Here is a 27,475-nt window from a genome sequence, read left to right on the forward strand (position 1 = left end):
AAAAAAATGACATACTCACCTCTCCTTCGCTGTGGCCAGGTGTTGGTGTCACTGCTGGCACCTGAGATATTCACCTGTCCCCCGGTCCATCGCTGCTTGCTGCTGTCTGGCACGTCATCTGTCAGTGACGTTCAGACTGCAGGGGGCGCGGCGCGCACTAACTACGTCACCGCGCCCTCTGCTGTCTGAACGTCACTGACAGATGACGTGCCAGACAGCAGCAAGCGGCGATGGACCCTGGACAGGTGAGTATCGCTATACTTACCCGTCCTGGCACTGTCTCTGCAGCCCCCAGCTTTCTCAGCGCTCTCCCTTCCTGACTTCAGCGGTCACGTGGTACCGCTCATTACACTCATGAATATGCGCATATTCATGAGTAATGAGCGGTACCATGTGACCGCTGAAGGAAGGGAGATCGCGGAGAAGCTGGGGGCTGCAGAGACCGTGCCAGGACGAGTAAGTATGACCTGACACCCCCACCCCCCTCCGACCCCCTCGTGTATATGACTCGAATATAAGCCGAGAGGGGGACTTTCAGCCCAAAAAAATGGGCTGAAAATCTCGGCTTATATTCGAGTGTATACGTTAAGAAAAAGATAATCAAATCACACATTTTAGAAAAGTTCACTTTTTAATAGACATAAAAAATAAGGTTCAAAAACAAAGTGAAGATTTCACATCACAGCTGCTAAAATACAGCTTTTATTTAGCTTTAATGTCCATTAATATAGCACAGCTCTGTCTCAGGAGTCTCCAGCTAAGATGTGAATTTGGGGGGCCTCTAAAAGCAAGGAAAAAAAACAGGAAAAACAAAACATTAAACTGCTTGTTAAAAGTTACCTCCCCACTTACAAAGCCTTATATTACAAGGCAAGAAAAAAAAAAAATGAAAGAAAAATTGATAGTAATGTACTAGAATGGATCATCTGCGGGAGCTTCTAGAATGTGACGAGTGTTTAGAGTTCTTGTCTGATCTGCTGGACTGTCTGTCACTGTGTTTGTCTTTGTGACGTGTCTTTTCTTTATCCCTCTCATCAGAAGCTTCTTTTCTGGAACTTGCTTTCTTTGTTTCTCTACTTTTTTCTTTTCTTGAGGCTCTCTCTCTGGTGCTGTCCTGTTTTGAGGTCTTTTTTCTTCTCCTTAAAGAGTCTGAATATGAAGAAAAAGGTAGTTGTAATAAATATAAAACTGTACAGACATACAGAAGGTCCTCATGTAGTAGCCATGCAGAAAATGACTAGTCAATTATCCTAATATCCAATCATCTTGAAATTCTGATCACATCAATAAGTTTTAGGATAACAACCTCAATACAACCTTTCCCCATGACTTTCCTAGCACATTATAAATGTTAGGCCTACATTTATTAAGACAGACAATTCATATGCCAGTTCTCAAAAAATGTAAAGAGAAAATTGAAAAGATTAGATTCAAATTTGTGCTCTTTTCTAGATTTGTTGCAATAAATTTGCTTAAATACATGTAGCTGTCAATCTTTTCCCACTTGTCGCTGTACTTTTCAAGACTTACCAACCTTTACAGTTTAGGATTAAAACAAAACATGATTATGGACCTACATTTCTTCCATATGCAGGAGAAGCAAATTCTTTAATTTGTTTTTTACAAGAAAAAATGTTGCAAATTTTGAGTAGGTCTGTTGTGCAAAACTTTGCAACCCGCTTTGTTTTTATGCTGCTCGGCACTTCAAAAAGATAAAATGTGGAGGACCTGAACAAAGAGTCATCTACCGATAACAGATTTAAGATAATATCAGAACATACACTGTATGTGGGTGTATGTATATACAGCTCTGGCAAAAAATTAAGAGATCACTGCAAAATTTTCAGTTTGTCTGATTTTTCTCTTTATAGGTATATTTTTCAGTAAAATGTAAATTGCTCTTTTATTCTATAAACTACTGACATGTCTCCGAATTTCCAAGCACGAAATTTATTTATTATCAGAAAATTAGAAATGGTCATAAAGAACAAAAAAATGCAGTGCTTGCAGACCTCAAATAATGCTAAGAAAACAACTTCATAATCATTTAGAAACAACAAACAATACTAATGTTTTAACACAGGAAGAGTTCAGAAATCAATATTTTGTGGAATAACCATGATTTTTAATCACAGCTTTCATGCGTCTTGGCATGCTTTCCCCCAGTCTTTCACACTGCTTTTGGGTGACCTTATGCCACTGCTGGTACAAACATTTAAGAAGTTATTTGTTTGATAATTTGTGACTATCCATCTTCCTCTTGATTACATTCCAGGGGTTTTCAAAGGGGTTCAGGTCTGGAGAATAGGCTGGCCATGACAGGGATTAGATGTGGTGGTCCTTTATCCACACATTGATTGACCTGTGTGGCACGGTGCATTGTCCTACTGGAAAAAAACAGTCCTCGGAGTTGGGGAACATTGCCTGAGCAGAAGGAATCCACTGTTTTTCCAAGATAACCTTGTATGTGGCTTGATTCATACGTCCTTAGCAAAGATTAACCTGCCCAATTCCAGCCTTGCTGAAGCATCCCCAGATCATCACTGATCCTCCACCAAATTTCACAGTGGGTGCAAGACACTGTGGCTTGTACGCCTCTCCGGGTCTCCGTCTAACCATTAGACGACCAGGTGTTGGGCAAAGCTGAAAATTAGACTCTTCAGAATAGATTACCTTGCTCCAGTCCTCTATGGTCCAATCCTTATGGTCTTTGGCAAACTTCAGTCTGGCTCTCCTTTGCTTCTCATTGATGAAAGGCTTTTTTTCTAGCTTTACATGACTTGAGCCCTGCCTCTAGGAGCCTGTGACGAACTGTTCTTGCCGTGCACTTCACCCCAGCTGCCATTTGCCATTCCTTTTGTAGGTCACTTGATGTCACCCTGTGGTTGCCGAGTGACATTCAAATAAGATGACGGTCATCCCGGTCAGTGGAGAGTTGTTTTCGCCCTCTGCCGGTCTGTAGCTTTGTTGTCCCCAAGTTCTGCTGCTTGACCTTGTACTGGACTCCTGTCTTAGAAATTTTAAGGATGGAGGCAACGTAACGCTCACTTTATCCCTTCGCTAGTGAAGCCAGAATTGAGCCCTTCTTTTCCTCACTCAAGACTTTTCTTTTCAACTCCTTTGGCATGGTAAAAGTTATTTTTTCATTCCTATTACTTTTGGGATATTACTAGCACTGGTTCTGCCATCCAGCTTGTACTATTGCAAGAGGATTGTGAACACCACAGCAGGGTTTTTTATACTTTCCTTCGTTAAATAAGATATAATTCAGGTGATCACCTAATCAGAAGCACATTGAATGCCAAGACATATGTCGTCAATGGAAACACTTCTCTCAGGTTTTTTTGTTCTACTTGCCCATTCAAATTGGAGGCTTGTAGCCCAGGAAAGACATGTTTGTCCATTATAGTAGGTTTTTTAACCAGAAAGTGGCATATACAGTAGGATATGAAAGGGTTTAGACAGGACCCGTCAGAGAAGTGTCACCTTGCCGCGGTTGACGGGCACACATGAATTGGCCAAATCATGCGCTAAGAACCTTCGCTTTTGTAAGTACAACTTGCTGAGGGACAGAGCGTTTGGAAGTTATTTCCATTGACATCATATGTCTTGGCATTCACAGGGTGCTGCTGTGCCTTTTTCATATCTATCTATATACACATACACTCATCTGTAAATTTAATTTATTTTCTTCTTCCTTTTCTTGGACACTGAAATGCAACAGTGTCATTAGCATCGTTTGACCTACGGGTGTAAGTAAATTAAACCACAGTTCTTAAATGACCTTTTGTTGTACTGCATAATAGGTAGATAAAGTTGCATTTTTTGCATGTCTACTGTTGGAGGGCCATTGGTCTTGTCCCTTGATTTTCTTTAGATTCCCTTCCCAGTGACGGTCACGAGGTCAATGCAAGTCTATGAGATCCTCGTTCTGGCTCTTACAATTGGAGGGCGCTTTCACAATGCATTCTGTGTCCCTGTAGGGGCCTACGTCCAAAATCACCCACAAAACAGGGTCTGTATGTATGAGCAGACACGGCTAATAAACTATAATGATGTCATCAGAGCGAAAGTGAGCTCTGCTGTGCAGTTTTTCAGGAGTGTAGGCCTACAGAATGAGGACATTCAGACGTAGCAGACCGAGTTACCTCTGTTGTCACCATTACAGGATATTAGCCCAGACCCCGTTTTGAGGGGGATTTCGGACATATGTCCCACGGGGACACAGAATGCAATGTAAAAACACCCAAACACTTATTATTCCAATTAAAACATCATATTTTGTGTAATCTATCACCACTGGAATCACTGTCCACATCGTCTCCAGTTTTCTTTTGAGGCCCTGGTATTTTTCCAGCTTCTTATATTCATAACAATATAATATATATATTGGATGTGCTTTATTATATATATATATATATATATATATATATATATATATATATTTATTTATATTTAAAGCACAGCCAAAGAGAAGGCTTCAATTTAATTATCAAAGCAGCACTCAGACTAAATCAAATGCAATGACGGGAGGAGGCTGCCTTTCCAGAACCTTTTACCAGATGGATCATTTAAAACACTATGAAGCAAGAAAAGCCTGTGTGCCTATGTATTAAGCAGAGAATGGCTCCCTGAAATACACATTTTCTACCTTTGCCAGCTAATTTACATAGCTCCTACTGGGAAAACAAAAAAAAAGGCTTAAAAATAGGCACCTAGATTCACGGTCCGCAAGGCTTGTAACTCTTTAAAGCCAGGTATCTTGTGTATGCATATGTTCAGGCATAGTGGAGTGGCAGGGGACCTTTTGCAAACACGGTAGCATTAAATGACCAGAAAATTAGCAATTCTTTATCATCCAGGAACATTTCCTTGCTCCGGGCACTATTCCATGTGTAAAGACGACCATTACAATGCTTGTTTCAGTCATTAACAATACATACATTAAAAAAAAAAAAATGTTTGCAACCATCTCCCTAAACAGCAAGAGATTTCCAGCAATTCTTAATGGCTAATTCGCTGTGTAATGTGGCACATCGTAGCCTCCAGATCCTCTATGGAGGGTCATATAGTTCTGCAGAATCATCACATCCTGCAGCAATTACTGTGCACCGGTGACCACGTCGTAGAGGGTTGTCCACATATACTGTCACAAGCAGCTTGACAGAGTAAGAAAGCATAAAGCTGGAAAAGCCATAAAATAAAAAGAGCATTACTACAGTAATATCACTTTAATGGTACGATAAAAAACAGTGGCTAAACATAGTCTTGAGGCTAGTAATCTACCCAATAACTCCGCAATAAGGCTGTCCTTAAGTCAGGCGATCCTATATAATTCTAGTTCTACACAAATTATACTCTAGCTACAGGTAACTCACATAACCCATACAAAGCATAATCTGTCCGTTTTACTATTGTACTTTGGACATTAAGTCATATGGGAATATATACTGCTATTTAGGTGCAAGGTACAAGTAAAGAATCGCACCCGTGATTGTCAATAACCACTTTCCTGGATGGTAAAATGACATTAATAGCATGTCCCTTGTATATGCCAGCAATGTATGAATGGTGGGGTCCAAAAACTGTAAATAAAGTCAATCACTAAACGTCAAGTGGCAGCTTCACTAGGAAAATGCCATGCCACTCTGCCCCTTGACAGCTCTGTTCACCTTTTCCTGTACAACCACCGACTATGTAGCCAAAACCAACATTCCTCCCAAAAATCAGTTGCTCGCTGACCTACGACAATCTGCTTCAGCTATGGCTGTCTTGGCCTCAATAAAAAAAGATTTCTCTTAATTTGTTGGAAATATTTATCATGAGCTGTGCAACAGTCTGAACCGAATGAGTGCACAGTAAGCTGCTGCCAGACATGTCATAGATTGGGCATTTAAAGGGAATCTGTCACCTATTTTTTCGCATATAAGATGCGGCCACTGCCATCAGGGGCTTATCTACAGCATTCTGTAATGCTGTAGATAAGCACCCGATGTAACCTCAAAGAGAAGAAAAACAAGTTATATTATTCTCACCGGGGGGGCGGTCCGGCGCCTCCCATCTTCTAGCAATGACGTCATCTTCTTTGCTTCCCGTTGTGGCTCCGGCACAGGTGTACTGCTCTGCACTGTTGAGGGCAGAGCAGAGTTCTGCAGTGCGCAGGACCTCCCTCTGTGACCTTTCCCGGCGCCTGCGCACTGCAGTACTCTGCTCTGCCCTCAACAGTGAAGAGCAGTACACCTGTGCCGGAGCCACAACGGGAAGCAAAGAAGATGGGAGGCGCCGGACCCGGACCGCGACACCAATCGGACCCGGACCAGACTGCCCCCCCGGTGAGTATAATATAACTTGTTTTTCTTCTCTTTCAGGTTACATTGGGGGCTTATCTACTGCATTACAGAATCCTGTAGATAAGCCCCTGATGGCGGTGGCCGCATCTTATATGCGAAAAAATAGGTGACAGAATCCCTTTAAAAGGGTTGTACCCTACATTTTAAAAATGCGCCCATAGTTGTTAAAAAAAGAAGTGGGAAAAAAAAAAAACAGTGGCCACCGTTTGGCTGCAGCAGTGACGTTCCATCTGAGCAGGAAGACTGTCTCCTTTTTCTCTCTTCAGGCTTGGACCTCACGTGACCACTGCAGCCAATCAGCGACTGGCTGCAACAGTCATAACATACACCAGCGGAAGGGGGGGGGGGGGGGGAGAAACTAGCAAGGAACACTGGCGTTGCAGAGGAGTAATGGCTGAGGCCTAGTAGTTGGGTTTGTGTGGGTCCATTTTTATAATTAATAATGTAATGGACAATTAATTGAAATGTAAACTGGCCAATGCTCATCTCCCCTGATATCATCTGTTAGGGGTGAGCTGGGACATCCACCTGGTCCCATACACATCCCGATGATTTCAACGAATGGGGGTCTTTGGTCCCTGTCTTTAATAGGGCTCGAAGTGTAATATGCCTATGTCAGACACACAAGGTCCTATACAGTTGTACAGATGTCGGAGGCACGATTTCCAATATGAAAGTCACTTTCCCAGCAGATTATAGATCAGTACATGTATTTTATTATTCCATTTTGAGTGTTTAAGATATACTGCTGTCAAATTTTTAACGAAAAATGACCACCATGGAGCAATATTACAGAGCTATGTCATTACGCTGAAAATCAGTCATCAGAGCTAAAGCGAGATATGGATTTTCCGGCCAAGAAGAATTCAGAATGCAATGGACATAAATATTTATATCTGGAGAATGTGTGGATGTGAAGTCAGTAAATATTCAATATGACGTTTTCTTCAAAGTTAAAGTATTGTCATCCGTTGCGAGCCGTTATCTGGATTATTGCCTTTCCACAATGCAGCCGCTCTGCACCCCCCTCCACACGCTGCAGTATATTATCATTAAGGAGCCTTGCGTCTACGACAGCCCCGCTGTTATAAATCAAATTAATCTCCGATCAGCAAGATCCCCTAAACACAGAAGTTCACGCTGTTTTATCATCTGCTCTCTAAACAATCTGTATAAATGCCATGGTGATCTATGAATTACAAGGAGGAAGCACTTTCCAAAATTACCCAGTGCTACTAATGGCAATTGTATATCTCAGGAAAAAAAAACCAAAACATTTTAGCATATACAGATGGAAAAAATGCAAACCGAAGCATTTCTATTATGTATGCTTATAAAAGATACAGAAAATAAGGTGTGATGGAAAGTGGAGGAATGACTTCAAGGATCATCTCATCCCACCTTCATGTTGCACAGAGGAATGGCCATTACGACAAAATATTTTTTAAAAGGGAATCTATTTGGAGGATTTTGCTACACAAACTAGTGGTATGACTATATAGGTCCCACTACAACAATAAAAACAGGATTTTTGGGTTGCTTACCGTAAAATCTGTTTCTCGGAGCCTTCATTGGGGGACACAGAGACCATGGGGTGTATGCTGCTGCCACTAGGAGGCTGACACTATGCACAAAAAAAGGTTAGCTCCTCCTCCGCAGTGTACACCCCACCGACCGGCAGGGAATTCCTCAGTTAGTGAGAAAGCAGTAGGAGAAGAAACAGAACAGATTGAAAACAGAACAAACAACTCAACTGTAACCAATCAACCAAAGTAAGAACAGGAGTTGTAGAACATGGGAGGGTGCTGTGTCCCCCAATGAAGGCTCCGAGAAACAGATTTTACGGTAAGCAACCCAAAAATCCTGTTTTCTCGTTCGCCTTATTGGGGGACACAGAGACCATGGGACGTCCCAAAGCAGTCCCTGGGGTGGGAAACAAACTTCCATCAGGCCAGTGGACTCACCACTGCTGCCTGCAGAATCCTTCTACCTAGGCTGGCGTCCGCCGAAGCGTAGGTGTGGACCCTGTAGAATTTCACAAACGTGTGAACCGAAGACCAGGTTGCAGCTTTGCAAAGCTGCAGCGCGGAGGCTCTGTGGCGTACCGCCCAGGAAGCACCCACTGCCCGGGTAGAGTGCGCTCTGATCCCTGGAGGGGCCACTCGATGCTTAACCCGGTAGGCCTCCAAAATTGCCGATCTGATCCAGCGAGCAATAGTAGCTTTGGAAGCCGGGTGACCTTTCCGCGCCCCATCTGGAATGACGAAAAGAGAGTCTGTCTTTCGCAAGGAAGACGTCCTAGACAGATAGACTCTCATCGCCCTGACCAGATCCAGCTTGTACAGGGACCGCTCCCGAGGGTGAGTTGGACTCGGACAGAAGGACGGCAGAACAATATCCTCATTGAGGTGAAAGGAGGACACCACCTTCGGAAGAAAAGAGGGCGGAGGCCGCAGAACTACCTTGTCCTGGTGAAGTACCAGGAAAGGAGAGCGGCAAGAAAGAGCCGCCAATTCCGACACGCGCCGGATGGAGGTGATGGCCACCAGAAAGGCTACCTTCCAGGAGAGAAGGGAAAGGGAGACTTCTCTGAGAGGTTCAAAGGGAGAACCTTGCAGAACCTCAAGAACCAGATTAAGATCCCATGGATCTATGGGCGCTCGATACGGAGGGGCCGTGTGAGCCACGCCCTGAAGAAAGGTTTTGACCTGAGGGCGGGAGGCCAAAGTCTTCTGAAATAAAATGGAGAGTGCCGAAACTTGACCCTTCAAGGAACTGAGAGCAAGCCCCGCATCCAGCCCTGCCTGAAGAAACGCCAGAACGGAAGGGAGCGAAAAGCACATAGGCGCGATGTTATTGGCCTCACACCAAGTGAAATAGGCCTTCCAAGTACGGTAGTAAGTTTTGGAAGATGATGGCTTCCTGGCTCGGATCATGGTATGAATTACTCGACCGGAGAATCCTGCCCGTTTCAAAACCTCGGTCTCAACAGCCACGCCGTTAAATTCAGCGGCCGAGAATTGGGGTGGCAAATCGGACCTTGAGACAGCAGATCTGCCCTGTCTGGAAGCTTCCAGGGGGCGTCCGCGAGAAGGTTGACAATGTCCGCGAACCAAGACCTTCTGGGCCAATTCGGGGCGATGAGAATGACTGGAATTCCTTCTGCTTTGATCTTCTTCAACAGCTTGGGAAGAAGAGGCAGGGGAGGAAACAGGTAGGGGAGCTCGAACTGTGACCAAGGAATGGCCAGAGCGTCGGCGCCCACTGCGAGAGGATCTCGAGCTCTGGATACAAACTGTGGGACCTTCCTGGTTGAGGCGAGAAGCTAGCAGATCTACGTCCGGGGTTCCCTAACGACTGCAGAGCTGAAGAAATACCTCCGGGTGTAGGGACCACTCTCCTGCCGCGAGACCCTCGCGGCTGAGAAAGTCGGCGGCCCGGTTGTCTACACCGGGAATGTGTACCGCAGAGATTGTCGGAATCGAAATCTCTGCCCACTGAAGGATCTTGGACACTTCTGCCAGGGCTGAGGCACTCCGTGTCCCTCCTTGGCGGTTGACATATGCCACCGCTGTGGCGTTGTCTGTCTGAATCCGGACAGGCAGGCCCCTGAGGAGTCTCTCCCAGTGGACGAGAGCCAGATGGATAGCTCGTATCTCTAGAACATTGATCGGCAGAGCAGATTCTTGAGTCGACCAACGACCCTGAACAGTGTGATTGCGGAACACTGCACCCCAGCCGAGGAGGCTGGCATCCGTTGTTACAATCTGCCAATGAACAGGAAGAAAAGACCGCCCCAAGAGGATGAGAGGTGACGTCAACCACCAGTTGAGTGACCGATGGATCCGGCATGAAAGACGAACAGGGCGATCCAGGGACAGAGCCGACCTGTTCCACCTCGACAGAATGGCGTGTTGGAGAGGTCTGGCGTGAAATTGGGCAAAGGGAACTGCCTCTATCGCCGCCACCATTTTTCCCAGGACCCTCATAGCTGTTCAGATGGACGGAAATCGTGTGGTCTGCAGCGATCGCACAGCCTGCTGCAGGGAGAGAATCTTCTCTTGTGGGAGGAAAACCCTTGACCGACGAGTGTCGAACAGTAGGCCCAGAAACACAAGACGTTGAGTAGGGACCAGACAGGACTTTTTCCTGTTGATGATCCACTCGAAATCGGAAAGAGTGTCCAGGACGATCGTCAAACTTAGGCGCGCCTGCTGGAAAGAGGGAGCTTTGATCAGAATATCGTCGAGGTACGGAAAAAGAACGAGACCTCTGATCCTCAACAAGGCCATCAACGCAGCCACGATCTTCGTGAAGACTCTGGGAGCGGTGGCGAGACCGAAGGGCAGCGCGACGAACTGGTAATGTTCCTGGCGAACCACAAAACGCAGGAACTTCTGATGTCCGGAGAATATGGGAACATGTAGATAGGCATCTTGGATGTCTATCGAACACATGAATTCCTGCTCTTCCATAGAAGCGATTACCGAACGAACCGACTCCATCCGAAAGTGGTGAAGACGAACTCTCTTGTTGAGCAGCTTGAGATCCAAGATGGGTCGGACCGCCCCGTCTTTTTTCGGCACGACAAACAGGTTTGAATAAAACCCTGTAAACCGCTCCGATTCGGGAACGGGCACAATCACCCCGGAACTGAGGAGAGAGTCGATGGCCATAAAGAACCCCTGGATCTTTTGGAGGACGGGATTCGAAGAAACGATCCCGTGGAAGAGAGACGAACTCTATCTTGTATCCTGACGATACAACCTCCCTGACCCAAGCGTCCTCTACCGAGGCCAGCCAGACGTCCTTGAAGAACAGGCGTCGACCTCCCCTGGTTGGAGGAGGTCTCCGCCATATTGAAACGGTGGTAAGCCCGAAAGGGTCGAAACTGACACCTCAGTGGGGGTCTGCGAGGTTTGGCCTGAGGCAGGAGAGAACTCGTGCCTCCGGTGGCGTCCTTAATAATTTGGTCCAATTGGGATCCAAAGAGGCGCCCTCCCTGAAAAGGCACATTAGTAAGAGACTTTTTAGAAGACAGGTCCGCCTGCCAGGCCTTGAGCCAAATTGTACGTCGGATTGCCACGTTACTTGACGCCTGGACTGCGCAGGATGCGGCATCCAAAGAAGCAGAAAGCAGAAAATCCCCCGCATGGGAAATCTGATTGGGAAGATCGGCCAATCGATCTGGTTGTGCTTTCTCTAGGATGCCCTGACGAAGATCCTCTGCCCAAGTGGCTATGGCTTTTGCTGCCCAAGATGAAGCAAAAATTGGGCATACCGCCGTCGAAGCCGCTTCGAAGGCAGACTTCGCTAGGGATTCTATGATCCTATCATTAGAATCCCTAAGAGACGCCACGCCTGAAAGCGGGAGAACTGTGTTATTAGAAAGTCTGGACACGGGTGGATCGACCGAGGGAGAAGCAGACCAGTTGTCCGTGAGCTCTTTAGCAAACGGGTACAGAACGCCGAGACGCTTCCCTCGTTGAAAGCGTCTGGTCGGATCCCCTCTTTCCCTGGTAAAAATCTTTCCAAACTCGGAATGTAAAGGGAATACCCTGGAGGGTGTTTCCTCCCGTCTGAACGAAACCTCCTGATCTGAGGATTTCGCAGGGGGGTCAGCAATGTCGAAGGTCTGATGGATCGCTGCAATGAGGTTCTGCACAGTAACCCTCATGTTCGCATCCTGATCCGAATCCAGCTCTAAGATCCCCTCAGATGATCCGTCCGAGAGCGCTTCACCTGACTCGGGAGAGGAGGCCCGGGAGGGAGGCTGCCGAGAAGGACTATGTGGTGACATGGGGCGAGGAGAGGAATCCGGCTGGGGGTCCTGCCTGGGTCTTTTGCGACTAACGCTGGCCGACTCAGATGGAATCTCTCGGGACCTGCTGGACCCTGTAGAGGTGTCCAGGGGCAACTTATCCAGGACGGCTACTAGGGTCTGAGACACCCTGGTGAGGTCTGCCACTGACTGTGATAGAGACGAGGCCCAGCCAGGCATGGGGGGTTCACTCTCACCTGGGGCCCTAGATGGCTCCTGGGCGGCATCAGGCTGAATAGGGTTGCTACAGTCCAGGCAGAGGGGAGTGGACTGACCTGAGGGAAGTTTGCGATTGCAAGAAGAGCATGCAAAGTACTTAACTAAGGTGCAAGAGGAGGCAGGAGGACGAGAGCGGTCAGACTTAGAATTAGACATACTGACGGACAGTCACTGAGGCAGTGCCGGAAGGTTGGGGGACAGGAGGCAGAGGAGGGTGTCAGTCTGCAGTCGCCGAGCTACTCACGGTCCGGTGTCCTGTCGCAGCTTCCAGCAAATGAAGTGCACGGCTCGTCTGGGCTTGCAGGGGGCATGGCAGATAGGACAGCGTCCGGCTGACAGGCTGTGAAAATGGCGGCAGCCTGAGAACAGAGCAGGAAGCGCGCGCTTCCCTGCAGAGACCGAAGAAGAAGATGGGCGGGGCTAACCGCCGATGTTAAAAATGGCGCCGTCCTATCCAGACTGGGGTGGGTGGAGACAGCGCCGCCTCAGGGAGACTAGGCGGTGGGCAGGCTTAAAGCGGGCGGGAGGAAAGCCCGCCCGAGAAAGAAGGCGGGGGGCGTGGCCGCGACGCAGGACAAGGCCCAAGATGAAGCCGGGGCCTGGATTAGATGCGGCGGCCGCCTGTCAGCGCGGGGCGGCGCGGAGGCCCCGCAGCACTGCCACGGTGACCGCTCCTGAGGCTCGCTGGGGCCGGAAGGGAGAAACCCCCCCCCCCCCTAGAAATGCACTGGGGGCAAGTTGCGGCAGAACAGGCCGAGAAGCCGGGGCCTGAATTAAATGCGGCGGCCGCCGGGAAGCGCGGGGCGGCGCAGAGGCGTCGCAGTACTGCCACAGTGACCTCTGGGGCTGCCGAGGAGAATGGGACCCAGGCCTCATACTTACCCTCCGTCTCTATAATAAAGGTACCTTCATCCAGCGTGTGTTGTCACGAAGAGTATCCGCGCCTCGTCCAACCGACAGGCTCTGGTAGGCAAGTGAGTGGGAGGCGGGGGACGAGGACTATCTGGATCGCCTGACACACATCCGTGTACGGTCTCCTGGTCCTGCTGTAGAGACCTATGAGGATACGGGGTGGCAGTACACGCCGTACTCATAGTCTCTTTGTGGGACTACAGTTGTGACTGTTCACCCTGTATCCCTCCGGGAACCCGAAAAGGAACGACGCACAACGAGGTAGATATGGGTCTAATGAAAGACCCGTGTCCACCTCCTACTGACACTAAGCTAAACTGAGGAATTCCCTGCCGGTCGGTGGGGTGTACACTGCGGAGGAGGAGCTAACCTTTTTTTGTGCATAGTGTCAGCCTCCTAGTGGCAGCAGCATACACCCCATGGTCTCTGTGTCCCCCAATAAGGCGAATGAGAAAAACAGGATTTTTTGGGTTGCTTACCGTAAAATCTGTTTCTCGGAGCCTTCATTGGGGGACACAGAGACCATGGGTGTATGCTGCTGCCACTAGGAGGCTGACACTATGCACAAAAAAAGGTTAGCTCCTCCTCCGCAGTGTACACCCCACCGACCGGCAGGAAGTTCCTCAGTTAGTGAGAAAGCAGTAGGAGAAGTAACAGAATAGATTGAAAGCAGAACAAACAACTCAACTGTAACAAACCGACAAACATAAGAACAGGAGTTGTAGAACATGGGAGGGTGCTGTGTCCCCCAATGAAGGCTCCGAGAAACAGATTTTACGGTAAGCAACCCAAAAAATCCTGTTTTCTCGTTCGCCTTATTGGGGGACACAGAGACCATGGGACGTCCCAAAGCAGTCCCTGGGGTGGGAAACAAACTTCCATCAGGCCAGTGGACTCGCCACCGCAGCCTGCAGAATCCTTCTACCTAGGCTGGCGTCCGCCGAAGCGTAGGTGTGGACCCTGTAGAATTTCACAAAGGTGTGAACCGATGACCACGTTGCAGCATTGCAAAGCTGCAGCGCGGAAGCTCTGTGGCGCACCGCCCAGGAGGCACCCACCGCCCGGGTAGAGTGCGCTCTGATCCCTGGAGGGGCCACTCGATGCTTGACCCGGTATGCCTCCAAAATTGCCGATCTGATCCAGCGCGCAATAGTGGCCTTTGAGGCTGGGTGATGAACAGAGAGTCTGACTTCCGCAAGGAAGTCGTCCGGGCTAGATACTCTCAATGCCCTGACTAGGTCCAGCTTGTCCAAAGACCGCTCCCGAGGGTGAGCTGGGCTCGGGCAGAAGGATGGCAGAACAATGTCCTCATTGAGGTGAAACGAAGATACCACCTTCGGAAGAAAAGAGGGCGGAGGCCACAGAACTACCTTGTCCTGATGAAGGACCAAAAAAGGAGAGCGGCAAGAAAGTACCGCTAATTCCGACACGCGCCGGATGGAGGTAATGGCCACCAGAAAGGCCACTTTCCAAGAAAGGAGGGAAAGGGAAACGTCCCTGAGAGGTTCAAAAGGAGGACCCTGCAGAACCTGAAGAACCAAATTAAGATCCCAAGGATCCACGGGAGCTCGGTACGGAGGAACCGTGTGAGCCACACCCTGGAGGAAGGTTTTGACCTGGGGCCGGGAGGCCAGCGTTTTCTGAAATAAAATGGACAGTGCCGAAACTTGACCCTTCAAGGAACTGAGAGCAAGCCCCGCATCCAGCCCTGCCTGAAGAAACGCCAGAATAGAAGGGAGCGAAAAAACCAAGGGGGCGATGTCATTGGCCTCACACCAGGAGAAATAGGCTTTCCAAGTACGGTAATAGATCTTCGAAGAAGAAGGCTTTCTGGCGCGGATCATGGTATGAATTACCCGATCAGAGAATCCTGCCCGTCTCAAAACCTCGGTCTCAACAGCCACGCCGTTAAATTGAGAGACCGAGAATTGGGGTGGCAAATCGGGCCTTGAGACAGCAGATCTGCCCGTCGGGAAGCTTCCAGGGGGCGTCCGCGAGAAGGTTGACAATGTCTGCGAATCAAGACCTTCTGGGCCAATTCGGGGCGATGAGGATGACTGGAATCCCCTCTGCTTTGATTTTCTTCAACAACTTGGGAAGAAGAGGCAGAGGAGGGAACAGGTAGGGGAGCACGAACTGTGACCAAGGGACGGCCAGAGCGTCGGCGCCCACTGCCAGAGGGTCCCGAGACCTGGACACGAATTGTGGGACTTTCCTGTTGAGGCGAGATGCCATGAGGTCTACATCCGGGGTTCCCCACTGACGGCAGAGCAGATGAAACACCTCCGGATGTAGGGACCATTACCCTGCCGCGAGACCCTCGCGGCTGAGGAAATCGGCGGCCCAGTTGTCCACGCCGGGAATGTGAACCGCGGAAATCGTTGGAACAAAGGTCTCTGCCCATTGAAGAATTCTGGACACTTCCGCCAGGGCTGAGACACTCCGTGTCCCCCCTTGGCGGTTGATATACGCCACCGCTGTGGCATTGTCTGTCTGAATCCTGACAGGCAGGCCCTTGAGGCGCCTTTCCCAGTGGATGAGAGCTAGATGGATCGCCCGTATCTCTAGGACATTGATCTGCAGAGCTGATTCCTGAGTCGACCATCGACCCTGAACAGTGTGATTGCGGAACACTGCACCCCAGCCGATGAGGCTGGCGTCCGTAGTGACAATCTGCCAGTGAACGGGAAAAGACCGCCCCAAGAGAATGAGGGGAGACGTCAACCACCAGTTGAGAGACCGCCTGATCCGGCAGGAAAGGCGAACCGGACGATCCAGAGACAGAGCCGACCTGTTCCACCTGGACAAAATGGCCTGCTGGAGTGGCCTGGCGTGAAATTGGGCAAAGGGAACTGCCTCTATCGCCGCCACCATCTTCCCCAGGACCCTCATGGCTGACCTGAGGGATGGAAATCGTGTGATCTGTAATGATCGCACGCCCTGCTGCAGGGAAAGAATCTTGTCTTGTGGGAGAAATACCCTTGACCGACGAGTGTCGAACAGAAGGCCCAGAAACACAAGGCGTTGAGTAGGGACCAGACAGGACTTTTCCCGGTTGACGATCCACCCAAAACTGGACAGGGTGTCTAGAACGATCGCCACACTTAGGCGGGCCTGTTGAAAGGAGGGGGCCTTGATCAGGATATCGTCGAGGTACGGAAAAAGAACGAGACCTCTGATCCTCAACAAGGCCATCAACGCCGCCATAATTTTCGTGAAGACTCTGGGAGCGGTGGCGAGCCCGAAAGGAAGCGCGACGAACTGGTAATGTTCGTGAAGAATCGCAAACCGCAGGAACTTCTGATGTCCGGGAAATATGGGCACATGTAGATAGGCATCTTGGATGTCTATGGAACCCATGAATTCCTGCTCCTCCATGGAAGCAATTACCGAGCGAACTGACTCCATCCGGAGTGGCGAAGGCGAACTCTCTTGTTGAGTAACTTGAGATCCAAGATGGGTCGAACTGTCCCGTCCTTTTTCGGCACCACAAACAGGTTTGAATAAAACCCTGTGAAGCGTTCCGATTCGGGAACGGGCACAATCACCCCGGAACTGAGAAGAGACGCGATGGCCGAACCGAACCCCGGGACCAAGGCCGGATCCCTCGGCGGACGGGATTGTAAGAAACGATCCCGTGGAAGAGAAATGAACTCTATTTTGTATCCTGTTGATACAACCTCTCTGACCCAAGCGTCCTCTACTGAGGCGAGCCAGACGTCGCTGAAGAAGAGAAGTCGACCTCCCAATTGGAAGGGACCCACGGGAGACCGATGGTAGTCATGCGGACGTAGACCGTCCAGATCTAGATCTGGACGGTCTTCCCTGGGAAGAGTGGGACCGCCAGGACGGAGTGGGCCTGAAGGAAACCTTCTTTCTTTCCTGACGTGCCTGTGGCCTTTGCTGGTTGGAAGGGTTTTCCGCCGTATTGAAACGGCGGAAAGTCCGACAGGGACGAAACTGACGCCTTGGAGGAGGTCTGCGAGGCTTGGAGGGGAGAAGAGAACTCGTACCTCCGGTAGCGTCCTTAATAATCTGATCCAATTGTGATCCGAAGAGACGCACTCCCTGAAAAGGCAGATTGGTCAGAGACTTTTTAGAGGACAAGTCCGCCTGCCAGGCCTTGAGCCAAATTGTACGTCGGATTGCCACGATGTTACTTGACGCCTGAACTGCGCAAGATGCGGCATCCAAGGAGGCAGAAAGCAGATAATCCCCCGCATGGGAAATCTGATTGGCGAGATCGGCCAAATGCTCTGGTCGTGCCTTATCCAGAATGCCCTGCCGAAGGTCATCTGCCCAAGTGGATATGGCCTTTGCTGCCCAAGAAGAAACAAAGACTGGACATACCGCTGCGGATGCCGCTTCGAAGGCAGATTTTGCTAGAGATTCTATGATCCTATCATTAGAATCTTTTAGCGACGCCACACCTGACAGCGGAAGGACCGTATTATTAGAAAGTCTGGACACGGGAGGGTCCACCGAGGGAGAAGCGGCCCAGTTGTCCGTGAGCTCTTTAGCAAACGGGTACAGCATGCCGAGACGCTTTCCTCTTTGTAAGCGTCTGGTCGGATCTTCTCTCTCCTTTGTAAAAATCTTTCCAAACTCAGAATGGAAGGGAAACACCCTGGATGGTGTTTCCGCCCGTCTGGACGAAACCTCCTGATCTGAGGATTTCGCAGGGGCGTCAGCGATGTCAAAGGTATGGTGAATCGCGGCAATGAGGTTTTGCACCGTAACCTTCATGTTCGCATCCTGGTCCGAATCCAGCTCTAAGACCCCTTCCGATTCCGAAAGCGCTTCGCCTGACTCGGGGGAGGAGGCCCGAGAGGGAGACTGCTGGGGACTATGGGGTGAGGTAGGACGAGGGGAGGACTCCGCCTGGAGGTCCTGCCTGGGCCTCTTGCGACTGCCGCTGGCTGGCTCAGATGGGACGTCCTGAGACGTGCTGGGTCCCGCCGAAGCTCCCAAGGGCAACTTGTCCAGAACGGCTAATAGGGACTGAGACACCTTGATGAGGTCTGCCACTGACTGTGATTGAGAGGAGGCCCAACCCGGCATGGGGGGCTCACTCGCCCCTGGGGCTATGGATGGCTCCTGAGCGGCGTCGGGCTGGACGCAGAGCGGGTACAATCAGACTTAGCGTTGGACATAGTGAAAAGAGAGGCAGTGCCGGACGGTTGGGGGACAGAAGGCAGAGAAGGGTGTCAGTCTGCAGGTGCAGAGCTACTCACGGTCCGGTGTCCCCAAGGGCGACGCTCTCTGATCTGGCTGCAGGATGAGGCCAGGCCAATCCGGCTGAAAAAAAAAGGCCCAGCGACCGAAATCCGGCAGGGAATGAGGTCCGGCTGGCAGGCTGAGAAGATGGCGACCACCAGGGAAAGGGCGCGCTGCCAGAGGGAGAAGAAGGGCGGAGCTCGCCGCAGAGATCCCCTTAGCACCGCCCGCTGTCCAATAGCAGGCTGGTGTGAGGCAAGGGGGCTGGGAAGGCCTAGGACGGGCAGGAGAGAAGCCCGCTTAGAAGAAAGGGGCAGGGGGCGTGGCCGCGACGCAGCGGTAGGCCCGAGATGAAGCCGGGGCCTAAATTAATAGCGCCGGCCGCCTGTCAGCAGGGGGTCGGCGCGGAAGACGCGCTGCAACACCGGGCCACGTCCCTGCTTCCCACAGCCCGACCCCTGTATACCCCTGCCGGGATGAAGAAGAAACAGGGGGGGGGGGCGCAGAACAAGGCCCGAAAGAAAAGGGGCCTTCATGGATGCGGCGACCGTGGGGAGAAGCGGGCGCGCAGGCCCTACCGTGGTCCCCTGGCGACCGCCTTAGGATGAAAACGCCGGGGGACCGCTAGACCGCATACTCACCCAGGCTGGGAGTGCCTGAGAATCCCACGCTGTCTGTCGTCTTTATGGAATCCACGCCTCGTCCAACCGTCAGGCTCTGGTAGGCGAGATGGTGGGAGGCGGGGGGCAAGGACCGTCCGTATAGCTGGCACGCACCTGTGCGAGGCTCCTGGTCCTGCCGCGGAGACCTATGAGGATACGGGGTGGCAGTACACGCCGTACTCATAGTCTCTTTGTGGGAGTACGGATGTGACTGTTCACTCCGTATCCCTCCGAAACCTGTAAAGGAACGACGCACGACGAGGTAGATAGGGGTCTAATAAAAGACCCGTGTCCACCTCCTACTGACACTAAGCTAAACTGAGGAACTTCCTGCCGGTCGGTGGGGTGTACACTGCGGAGGAGGAGCTAACCTTTTTTTGTGCATAGTGTCAGCCTCCTAGTGGCAGCAGCATACACCCATGGTCTCTGTGTCCCCCAATAAGGCGAACGAGAAATTATTCCTGTTTTGTAGAGAGCTGATGTACCAGTGCTGAGAAATCAAGCTTTGAAGCCACATGTAAATTTGCCTGGAAGTGCATTAGGAATGGGTGTGCCAATGTCTAGAAGGACACAGACACGCCCACAATGCACTTCCAGGCTAAACTGCTTGAGGCTTCGAAGCTTGATTTCTCAGAGTTGGCACATAGGATTACTATAAAACATGTATTATTATTGCTCTAAGGCCTATAAAGCTTTACCACTACTATCAGCGGTAAAATTATGTTGACAGATTCCCTTTAAAGGAAATCTGTCACCCCCTTTTTGAGATATCATATAACGATATCATTCAATTGTGTGTCACAAAAGGATTCTCTTAGTATTTTTGCTTCCCCCTGACCCCGCACCTTTCATGCATAAATACCTTGTTTATATCGGTTCAGATTTATGTAAACTGCCACGGTCCGGTCCGCTGGGCGGGGCTTATTCACCTGCTCCCCCCTCCAAGTCTTGCTCTACACAAGAAGAAATGCATAGAGCAAGTCAGGGAGGGGGGAGCAGGTGAATAAGCCCCGCCCAGCGGACCGGAGAGCGGCATTTTACATACATCTGAACCAATATAAACAAGGTATTTATGCATGAAAGGTGCGGGGTCAGGGGGAAGCAAAAGTACTAAGAGAATCCTTATGTGACACACAATTGAATGATATCATTATAGGATATCTCAAAAAAGGGGTGACAGATTCCCTTTGAGAGAAGCGATTCTGCCATTCAGCAGTTATTTCATGAAAAGCAAAAGCCTGGCATATATTTTCTGTGCAGTAGATGACCATGTAATTTACCATCCGTGCAGCCCCCCTACTATTATGTAGAAGCTCTTTACTCTGGCCGATAAAGAGAGAACCAAATTGGAGAGATCATTGAGAGCAAACCTCTTCCATGATTCGTGGACATTCATGGCAAAAAAGATTGTTTTCACTATCACAATAGTCTTTGAATGGAACTTAATGCCAATCATTTGCCTAAATGAAAGTACCCAATCTCAAGACCCTCACCCAGAAAGTATCCAATCTGAAGACCCTCACCCGGAAAGTATCCAATCTCAAGACCCTCACCCAGAAAGTATCCAATCTGAAGACCCTCACCCGGAAAGTATCCAATCTCAAGACCCTCACCCGGAAAGTATCCAATCTCAAGACCCTCACCCGGAAAGTATCCATCTCAAGACCCTCACCCATGCATATTGGAGCTCAGACCCCAAAGACGAAGCTCTGAATGTAGATGGAAAAGGGCATAGAGAAAAGGTGAGAAGAACCAGACTAAGATATCCCAGCACATTCAGGAAAACCGCGCACAATGCACAGATGTTGCGCGGAGCACAGAAAACCAAGTTGCTCAGATCCTGCCATATTTTAACTTAATGCACACAATTTGTGCAAGAACATTACTTGAGCAACTAATTATTTCACTCAGCTTAATGAGCTGAAACTGAACTCCAAGGAAAGTTATCACGGCATGGACCTAATAGATAAGTCATAGCGGTAGGAATAAACAATGCTACTTGGGGGAAATTGCTCATCTCATCTTTGTTTTTCTGACTTAAAGAGACGCTTCAGTTTGAAACAAATAGTCTAAATAAGAAGAACTTAGAAAGCAAGTTGTCACATAAAGATAAACTAAAACGTTCAGTGATGCATTATAACAGACAAGACATTGTTGGAGGCTTTTATGTAAAGTTAGTAATTTCTACGCTAACTTTAACACCATGGCGCAAAATGATGTGCATGCGCATCAGCATGTGTGTAGGGGTTTCACGAGTGAACCTCGCTCTGCACACGGTATACGCTGGCTGTAATTTGTCTATAATATGTACCAGCAGCTCGGAGACGATGAGCTCTGATCGCTGCTGTTAATCATTTATATGCTGCTGATGATCGTGCATGCAAACACAAACTCCCATCAGCCTTCCTGGGCTGTAAAAACAAAAGTTGATGTGTTGGCAACAAATTTTGAGGAATGCATTTATTTTTTTAATGACCATTTTATGGACCAACATCATCTACATAATTGCATACCATTTTAGTAAGTTGCATTGCTCATCGTGTATTGGTCCTGATTTAGGCCTCCTTCACACATCCATATAAAACACGTACATGAAAAAACTGAACCTGTGCCATCAGTGTTTCCATCAGAGTGTCATCCGCGTGTCCATTTTTACCATCAGTGTTTTTCCGGTATGAATAAAAAAAAAATAAATTACAACGCTTCTTATACTTTGCAATGTTAATCACGGATGACATCCATGTGCTGTGTGTTCTTCCTCACGGAGACTTGTATTGGCCCTTGTCATCCGTGCTTCCGTTAAAAAACGCACATCTCCTTATAATTTTGCACAGTTACACGGTCCGTGTAAAATCACAGACATGTACATAGCAACATAGGTTATAAAGGGTATATGTGGTACACGTGAAAAAAAAAAAAAAAAAAAAGGATGCAAGTACTGGAAACACAGATGTGTGAAGGAGACCTAACAGCTAGCATTAGGCTACGGTCACAAATAGTTTTGCCTGCAGAAAAAAAAAAAAACAATTACAAAAAGAAAGTTTTGCTAATTTTTTTCTGCATTTTTATGGCTGCATTTTTGTTGTCTCTTGTGCCTTTTGATAAAGTTTAGTGCCCCCCCCCGCCCCCACCACCAAAAATAAATAAATAAATAATAGCTTGATTTAACTTCCTTAGGTTTTTGCACCAAAAATGCAGCGTTTCTGCAATTACCCATTGTTTCCTACGGGTGAAAAAACACTGCAAATACGCTGAAAAACGCTGAAAGAAGTGACATGCTGCAGTTTGCAAAAACGCAAAAGTTTTAAAAGTTTTCCAAATCAGTCAGGAAAAAAAATGTGTGTGTGTGAGATTTCAGAAATTTCATTGGCTTTGCTGGTACTGTAAAACGCAGCTTAACATGTTCATAAAAAGGCAGCAAAAAATGCTGCAAAAAAGCAAACCGGAAGCAGTCATCAAGCTTAGCCACCCTAATAGCTTATCTTATTATATCTGTCCAGTATCTGATATAAGGACCACACTTCTCACGATGCCGATCAGTAGAGAAAGCGCCATGCCGACACGGAGCCAGCAGATTGCAGCTCTAAATTCTGAGCAACCACTGATATCCAGATTTGTAGATGTCTAAATATTCATTTCCAAAATGACTTTTCATATAAATTGTTTTTTTGATAAAGTATTTATTGATTTCAATGGTCCAGATACATTCCGGAATGTTGACAGTTTTGCAGCCTTGTGAGTTGTTAAAGGATAAATCTGGATATAACATGACTGACGGGCAGCAGTAGCTGCACTAGGATAGTGGCAGCAAATTATTGCTGGCAGCCAAATCGTAATCTGTCAAATCATCAAACAGTCTCAGTATTCTTCCTTCTCGTCTACTTATCCACATGATGACACAGGTTCCACTTAACTTTTTCTCATTTGAATCCACAATCCTGGTAAATATATACCGGTATATATTTTTTCAGAAGTCAATATAATACATGTGAAAATAAGAAACGTTGTAATGTATCTTATCACATCAATCTGCATCTTTCTCCTCCTGGACTGATCATCCATTCTCAAAATGTTCAATTCACAAATAAAGGATGTCTTCAGTGAATACAGATTTTTCATTACTGATATAGATGACAATTGGTGCTAACAGATTTCTATAGAGATCTGTAAATGTTGTTTCAGGAGAACTTGCAGCAGAATGTGTGCGTCGGCCCCCAGCTTCTCCATACATAGAATTCTACAAGCTCCAACTGCCATCTCTTTACTGAAAACAGATTTTACCCATAAATTAAGAGTGAAAGATCAGTCCAGGAAGAGAAAAAAGCAGATTTCTCTGATAAAATAAATTACAAAGTTCGGTATTATCGTGTGGTCTATTTAGTTAAGCAGACAAATTAATGTGTATGGAAGCCCCGGACAATTTACTGTCAGGGGAGTTAAGGATTCAGCATGTTTTATTTCGGGAGTGTCTCTCCCATAAAGGACACAGGTTTGCTCAGCAGAGTGAGCGCTCATATGTATGTGAGAGCCACAAAAAATTGCTGCTGACTAAACCATCATTCGACATGGGTATTGAGGGCTTACAGAAGGGTCAGCATGAACTACAAAAACACTTTATTTTGGTCTATTTCTTCTATCCTCATAAATAAATGTTCTAAAAATCCACTATATTTTAGAACTCAGCAGATATTCAGTAATAATTCTAGAAGACATATTTCATCTGATCGAGTTTGACGTTTTACTGCTTTCTGCAGGTTAATGTTCAAAATGTCTTTGGTGTGTGCAGATAGAATACATTAGATTATATAACCAATATGCTTCGCTAAAGGTCTATTATGCTTTACAGGGTCCCGGCATCCCAGGCAAAAAGGTGACAACTAGAGTTGAGCGACTTTGGTCGGATCGGGTTTCGTGGAACCCGAACAAAAACAGGATTTTTGGGTTGCTTACCGTAAAATCTGTTTCTCGGAGCCTTCATTGGGGGACACAGAGACCTTGGGTGTATGCTGCTGCCACTAGGAGGCTGCCACTATGCACAAAAAAAGATAGCTCCTCCTCCGCAGTGTACACCCCACCGACCGGCAGAGAATTCCTCAGTTAGTGAGAAAGCAGTAGGAGAAGTAACAGAATAGGTTGACAACATAAACAACTCAACTGTAACCATTCAACCAAAGTAATAACAGGAGCTGTAAAACATGGGAGGGTGCTGTGTCCCCCAATGAAGGCTCCGAGAAACAGATTTTACGGTAAGCAACCCAAAAATCCTGTTTTCTCGTTCGCCTTATTGGGGGACACAGAGACCTTGGGACGTCCCAAAGCAGTCCCTGGGGTGGGAAACAAGCTTCCATCAGGCCAGCGGACTCACCACCGCGGCCTGCAGAATCCGTCTACCTAGGCTGGCGTCCGCCGAAGCGTAGGTGTGGACTCTGTAGAATTTCACAAACGTGTGAACCGATGACCATGTTGCAGCTTTGCAAAGCTGCAGTGCGGAAGCTCTGTGGCGCACCGCCCAGGAGGCACCCACTGCTCGAGTAGAGTGGGCCCTGATACCCGGAGGAGCTCCGCGACGCTTAACACGGTAGGCTTCCAGGATAGCCGATCTGATCCAGCGAGCAATGGTGGCTTTTGACGCCGGGTGACCTTTCCGCGCTCCATCAGGGATAATGAAAAGAGACTCTGTCTTTCGCAAGGAAGTCGTCCTAGACAGATAGACTCTTACCGCCCTAACCAGGTCCAGCTTGTTCAAGGACCGCTCTCGGGGATGAGTTGGATTCGGACAAATGGACTGGAGCACGATATCCTCGTTGAGGTGAAACGAGGACACTACCTTCGGAAGGAACGAGGGCGGAGGCCGCAGAACTACCTTATCCTGGTGGAGAACCAGAAAGGGAGAGCGGCACGAAAGAGCTGCCAATTCCGACACGCGCCGGACGAAGGTGATGGCCACCAGAAAGGCTACCTTCCAAGAAAGGAGAGAAAGGGAAATATCCCTGAGGGGTTCAAAGGGCGGACCTTGCAGAACCTCAAGAACCAGATTAAGATCCCATGGATCCACGGGCGCCCGGTACGGCGGGACCGTGTGAGCCACGCCCTGAAGAAAGGTCTTAACCTGAGGACGGGAAGCCAACGTTTTCTGAAACAGAATGGACAGCGCCGAAACTTGACCCTTCAGGGAACTGAGGGCAAGCCTCGCATCCAATCCTGCCTGAAGAAACGCTAGGACTGAAGGGAGCGAAAAGGACATGGGCGCGACATCATTGGTCTCACACCAAGTGAAATAGGCCTTCCAAGTACGGTAGTAAATCTTGGAAGATGATGGCTTTCTGGCTCGGATCATGGTCTGAATTACGTGGTCGGAAAATCCTGCTCGTTTCAGAATCTCGGTCTCAACAGCCACGCCGTTAAATTGAGCGGCCGAGAATTGGGGTGGCAAATCGGACCCTGAGACAGCAGATCTGTTCTGTCTGGAAGCTTCCAGGGGGCGTCCGCGAGAAGGTTGACAATGTCCGCGAACCAAGACCTTCTGGGCCAATTCGGGGCGATGAGAATGACCGGAAGTCCTTCTGCCTTGATCATCTTCAACAGCTTGGGAAGAAGAGGCAGAGGAGGGAACAGGTAGGGAAGTTCGAACTGGGACCAAGGAACGGCCAGGGCGTCGGCGCCCACTGCCAGAGGGTCCCGAGACCTGGACACGAATTGTGGGACTTTCCTGTTGAGGCGAGACGCCATGAGGTCTACATCCGGGGTTCCCCACCGAAGGCAGAGCAGATGAAACACTTCCGGATGTAGGGACCATTCTCCCGCCGCGAGACCCTCGCGGCTGAGAAAATCGGCGGCCCAGTTGTCTACGCCGGGAATGTGAACCGCGGAAATTGTCGGGACAGAAATCTCCGCCCAACGAAGAATCTTGGACACCTCCGCCAGGGCTGAAACACTCCGTGTTCCCCCTTGGCGGTTGACATATGCCACCGCTGTGGCGTTGTCTGTCTGAATCCGAACCGGCAGTCCCTTGAGGAGCCTTTCCCAGTGGACCAGAGCAAGATGGATCGCTCGAATCTCCAGAACGTTGATCGGTAGCGCTGATTCCCGATCCGACCATCGACCCTGAACAGTGTGGTTGCGGAACACAGCACCCCAACCGAGGAGACTGGCATCTGTGGTTACTATCTGCCAGTGAATGGGAAGGAAGGAACGACCCGATAGAATGAGAGGTGACGACAACCACCAGTTGAGAGACCGCTTGATCCGGTAAGAAAGATGGACAGGGCGATCCAGGGACCGAGGCGACCTGTTCCATTTCGACAGAATGGCCTGCTGGAGAGGCCTGGCGTGAAATTGGGCAAAGGGAACTGCCTCTATCGCCGCGACCATCTTTCCCAGGACCCTCATGGCTGTACGGAGGGATGGGAATCGCGAGGTCTGCAGCGATCGTACTTCCTGCTGCAGAGAGAGAATCTTTTCTTGTGGGAGAAAGACCCTTGACCGACGAGTGTCGAACAGAAGACCTAGAGAGACCAGGCGTTGGGTAGGAATCAGACAGGACTTTTTCCTGTTGACGATCCACCCGAAATTGGAAAGAGTGTCCAGGACGATTGACAAACTTTGGTGAGCCTGTTGGAATGAGGGAGCCTTGATCAGAATATCGTCTAGGTACGGGAAAAGAACGAGGCCTCTGACCCTCAACAAAGCCATCAACGCAGCCATGATCTTCGTGAAGACTCTGGGAGCGGTGGCAAGACCGAAGGGCAGTGCGACAAACTGGTAGTGGTGCTGTCGAATCGCAAAGCGCAGGAACTTCTGATGTCCGGAGAAAATTGGAACATGTCTTTTGAGCACATGAATTCCTGCTCCTCCATGGAGGCGATGACCGAGCGAAGCGACTCCATGCGGAAGTGGCGAAGGCGGACCCTCTTGTTGAGCAGCTTGAGATCCAAGATGGGTCGAACTGCGCCGTCTTTTTTCGGCACTACAAACAGGTTCGAGTAGAACCCCGTGAAGCGCTCCGATTCGGGAACGGGCACAATCACCCCGGAACTGAGGAGAGCGGCGATAGCTGTAGAGAACCCCGGGATCAAGGCTGGATCCTTTGGAGGCCGGGATTCGAAGAAACGATCCCGTGGGAGAGAGACGAACTCTATCTTGTATCCTGAGGATACGACCTCCCTGACCCAGGCGTCCTCCACGGCGGCCAGCCAAACGTCCCTGAAGGAAAGAAGTCGACCTCCTAATTGGAAAGGCCCTTCGCGTGCCCGATGATAGTCATGCTGAAGTAGACCGTCCAGATCTAGATCTGG

The 27,475-nt window shown here is 49.1% G+C and overlaps 1 protein-coding gene across 2 annotated transcripts in view; it reads right to left on the bottom strand.

Moving 5' to 3' along the window:
* Nucleotides 1-612: 612 nt before the first annotated feature.
* The window catches only part of CWC22 (CWC22 spliceosome associated protein homolog), a 141,934-nt gene continuing 115,071 nt past the window's right edge, over nucleotides 613-27,475 (bottom strand). For both annotated transcript variants that reach the window (XM_073577480.1, XM_073577479.1), the window contains exon 19: nucleotides 613-1,149. In XM_073577480.1, the coding sequence (XP_073433581.1) occupies nucleotides 923-1,149 (227 nt within the window). In that variant the 3' untranslated portion in view covers nucleotides 613-922. The remainder of the gene's footprint in view (nucleotides 1,150-27,475) is intronic.

The sequence above is a fragment of the Dendrobates tinctorius genome, unplaced genomic scaffold (assembly GCF_039654945.1).
Source record: "Dendrobates tinctorius isolate UK_male_01 unplaced genomic scaffold, ASM3965494v1 ptg000056l, whole genome shotgun sequence".
Classification (NCBI taxonomy): Eukaryota; Metazoa; Chordata; class Amphibia; order Anura; family Dendrobatidae; genus Dendrobates; species Dendrobates tinctorius.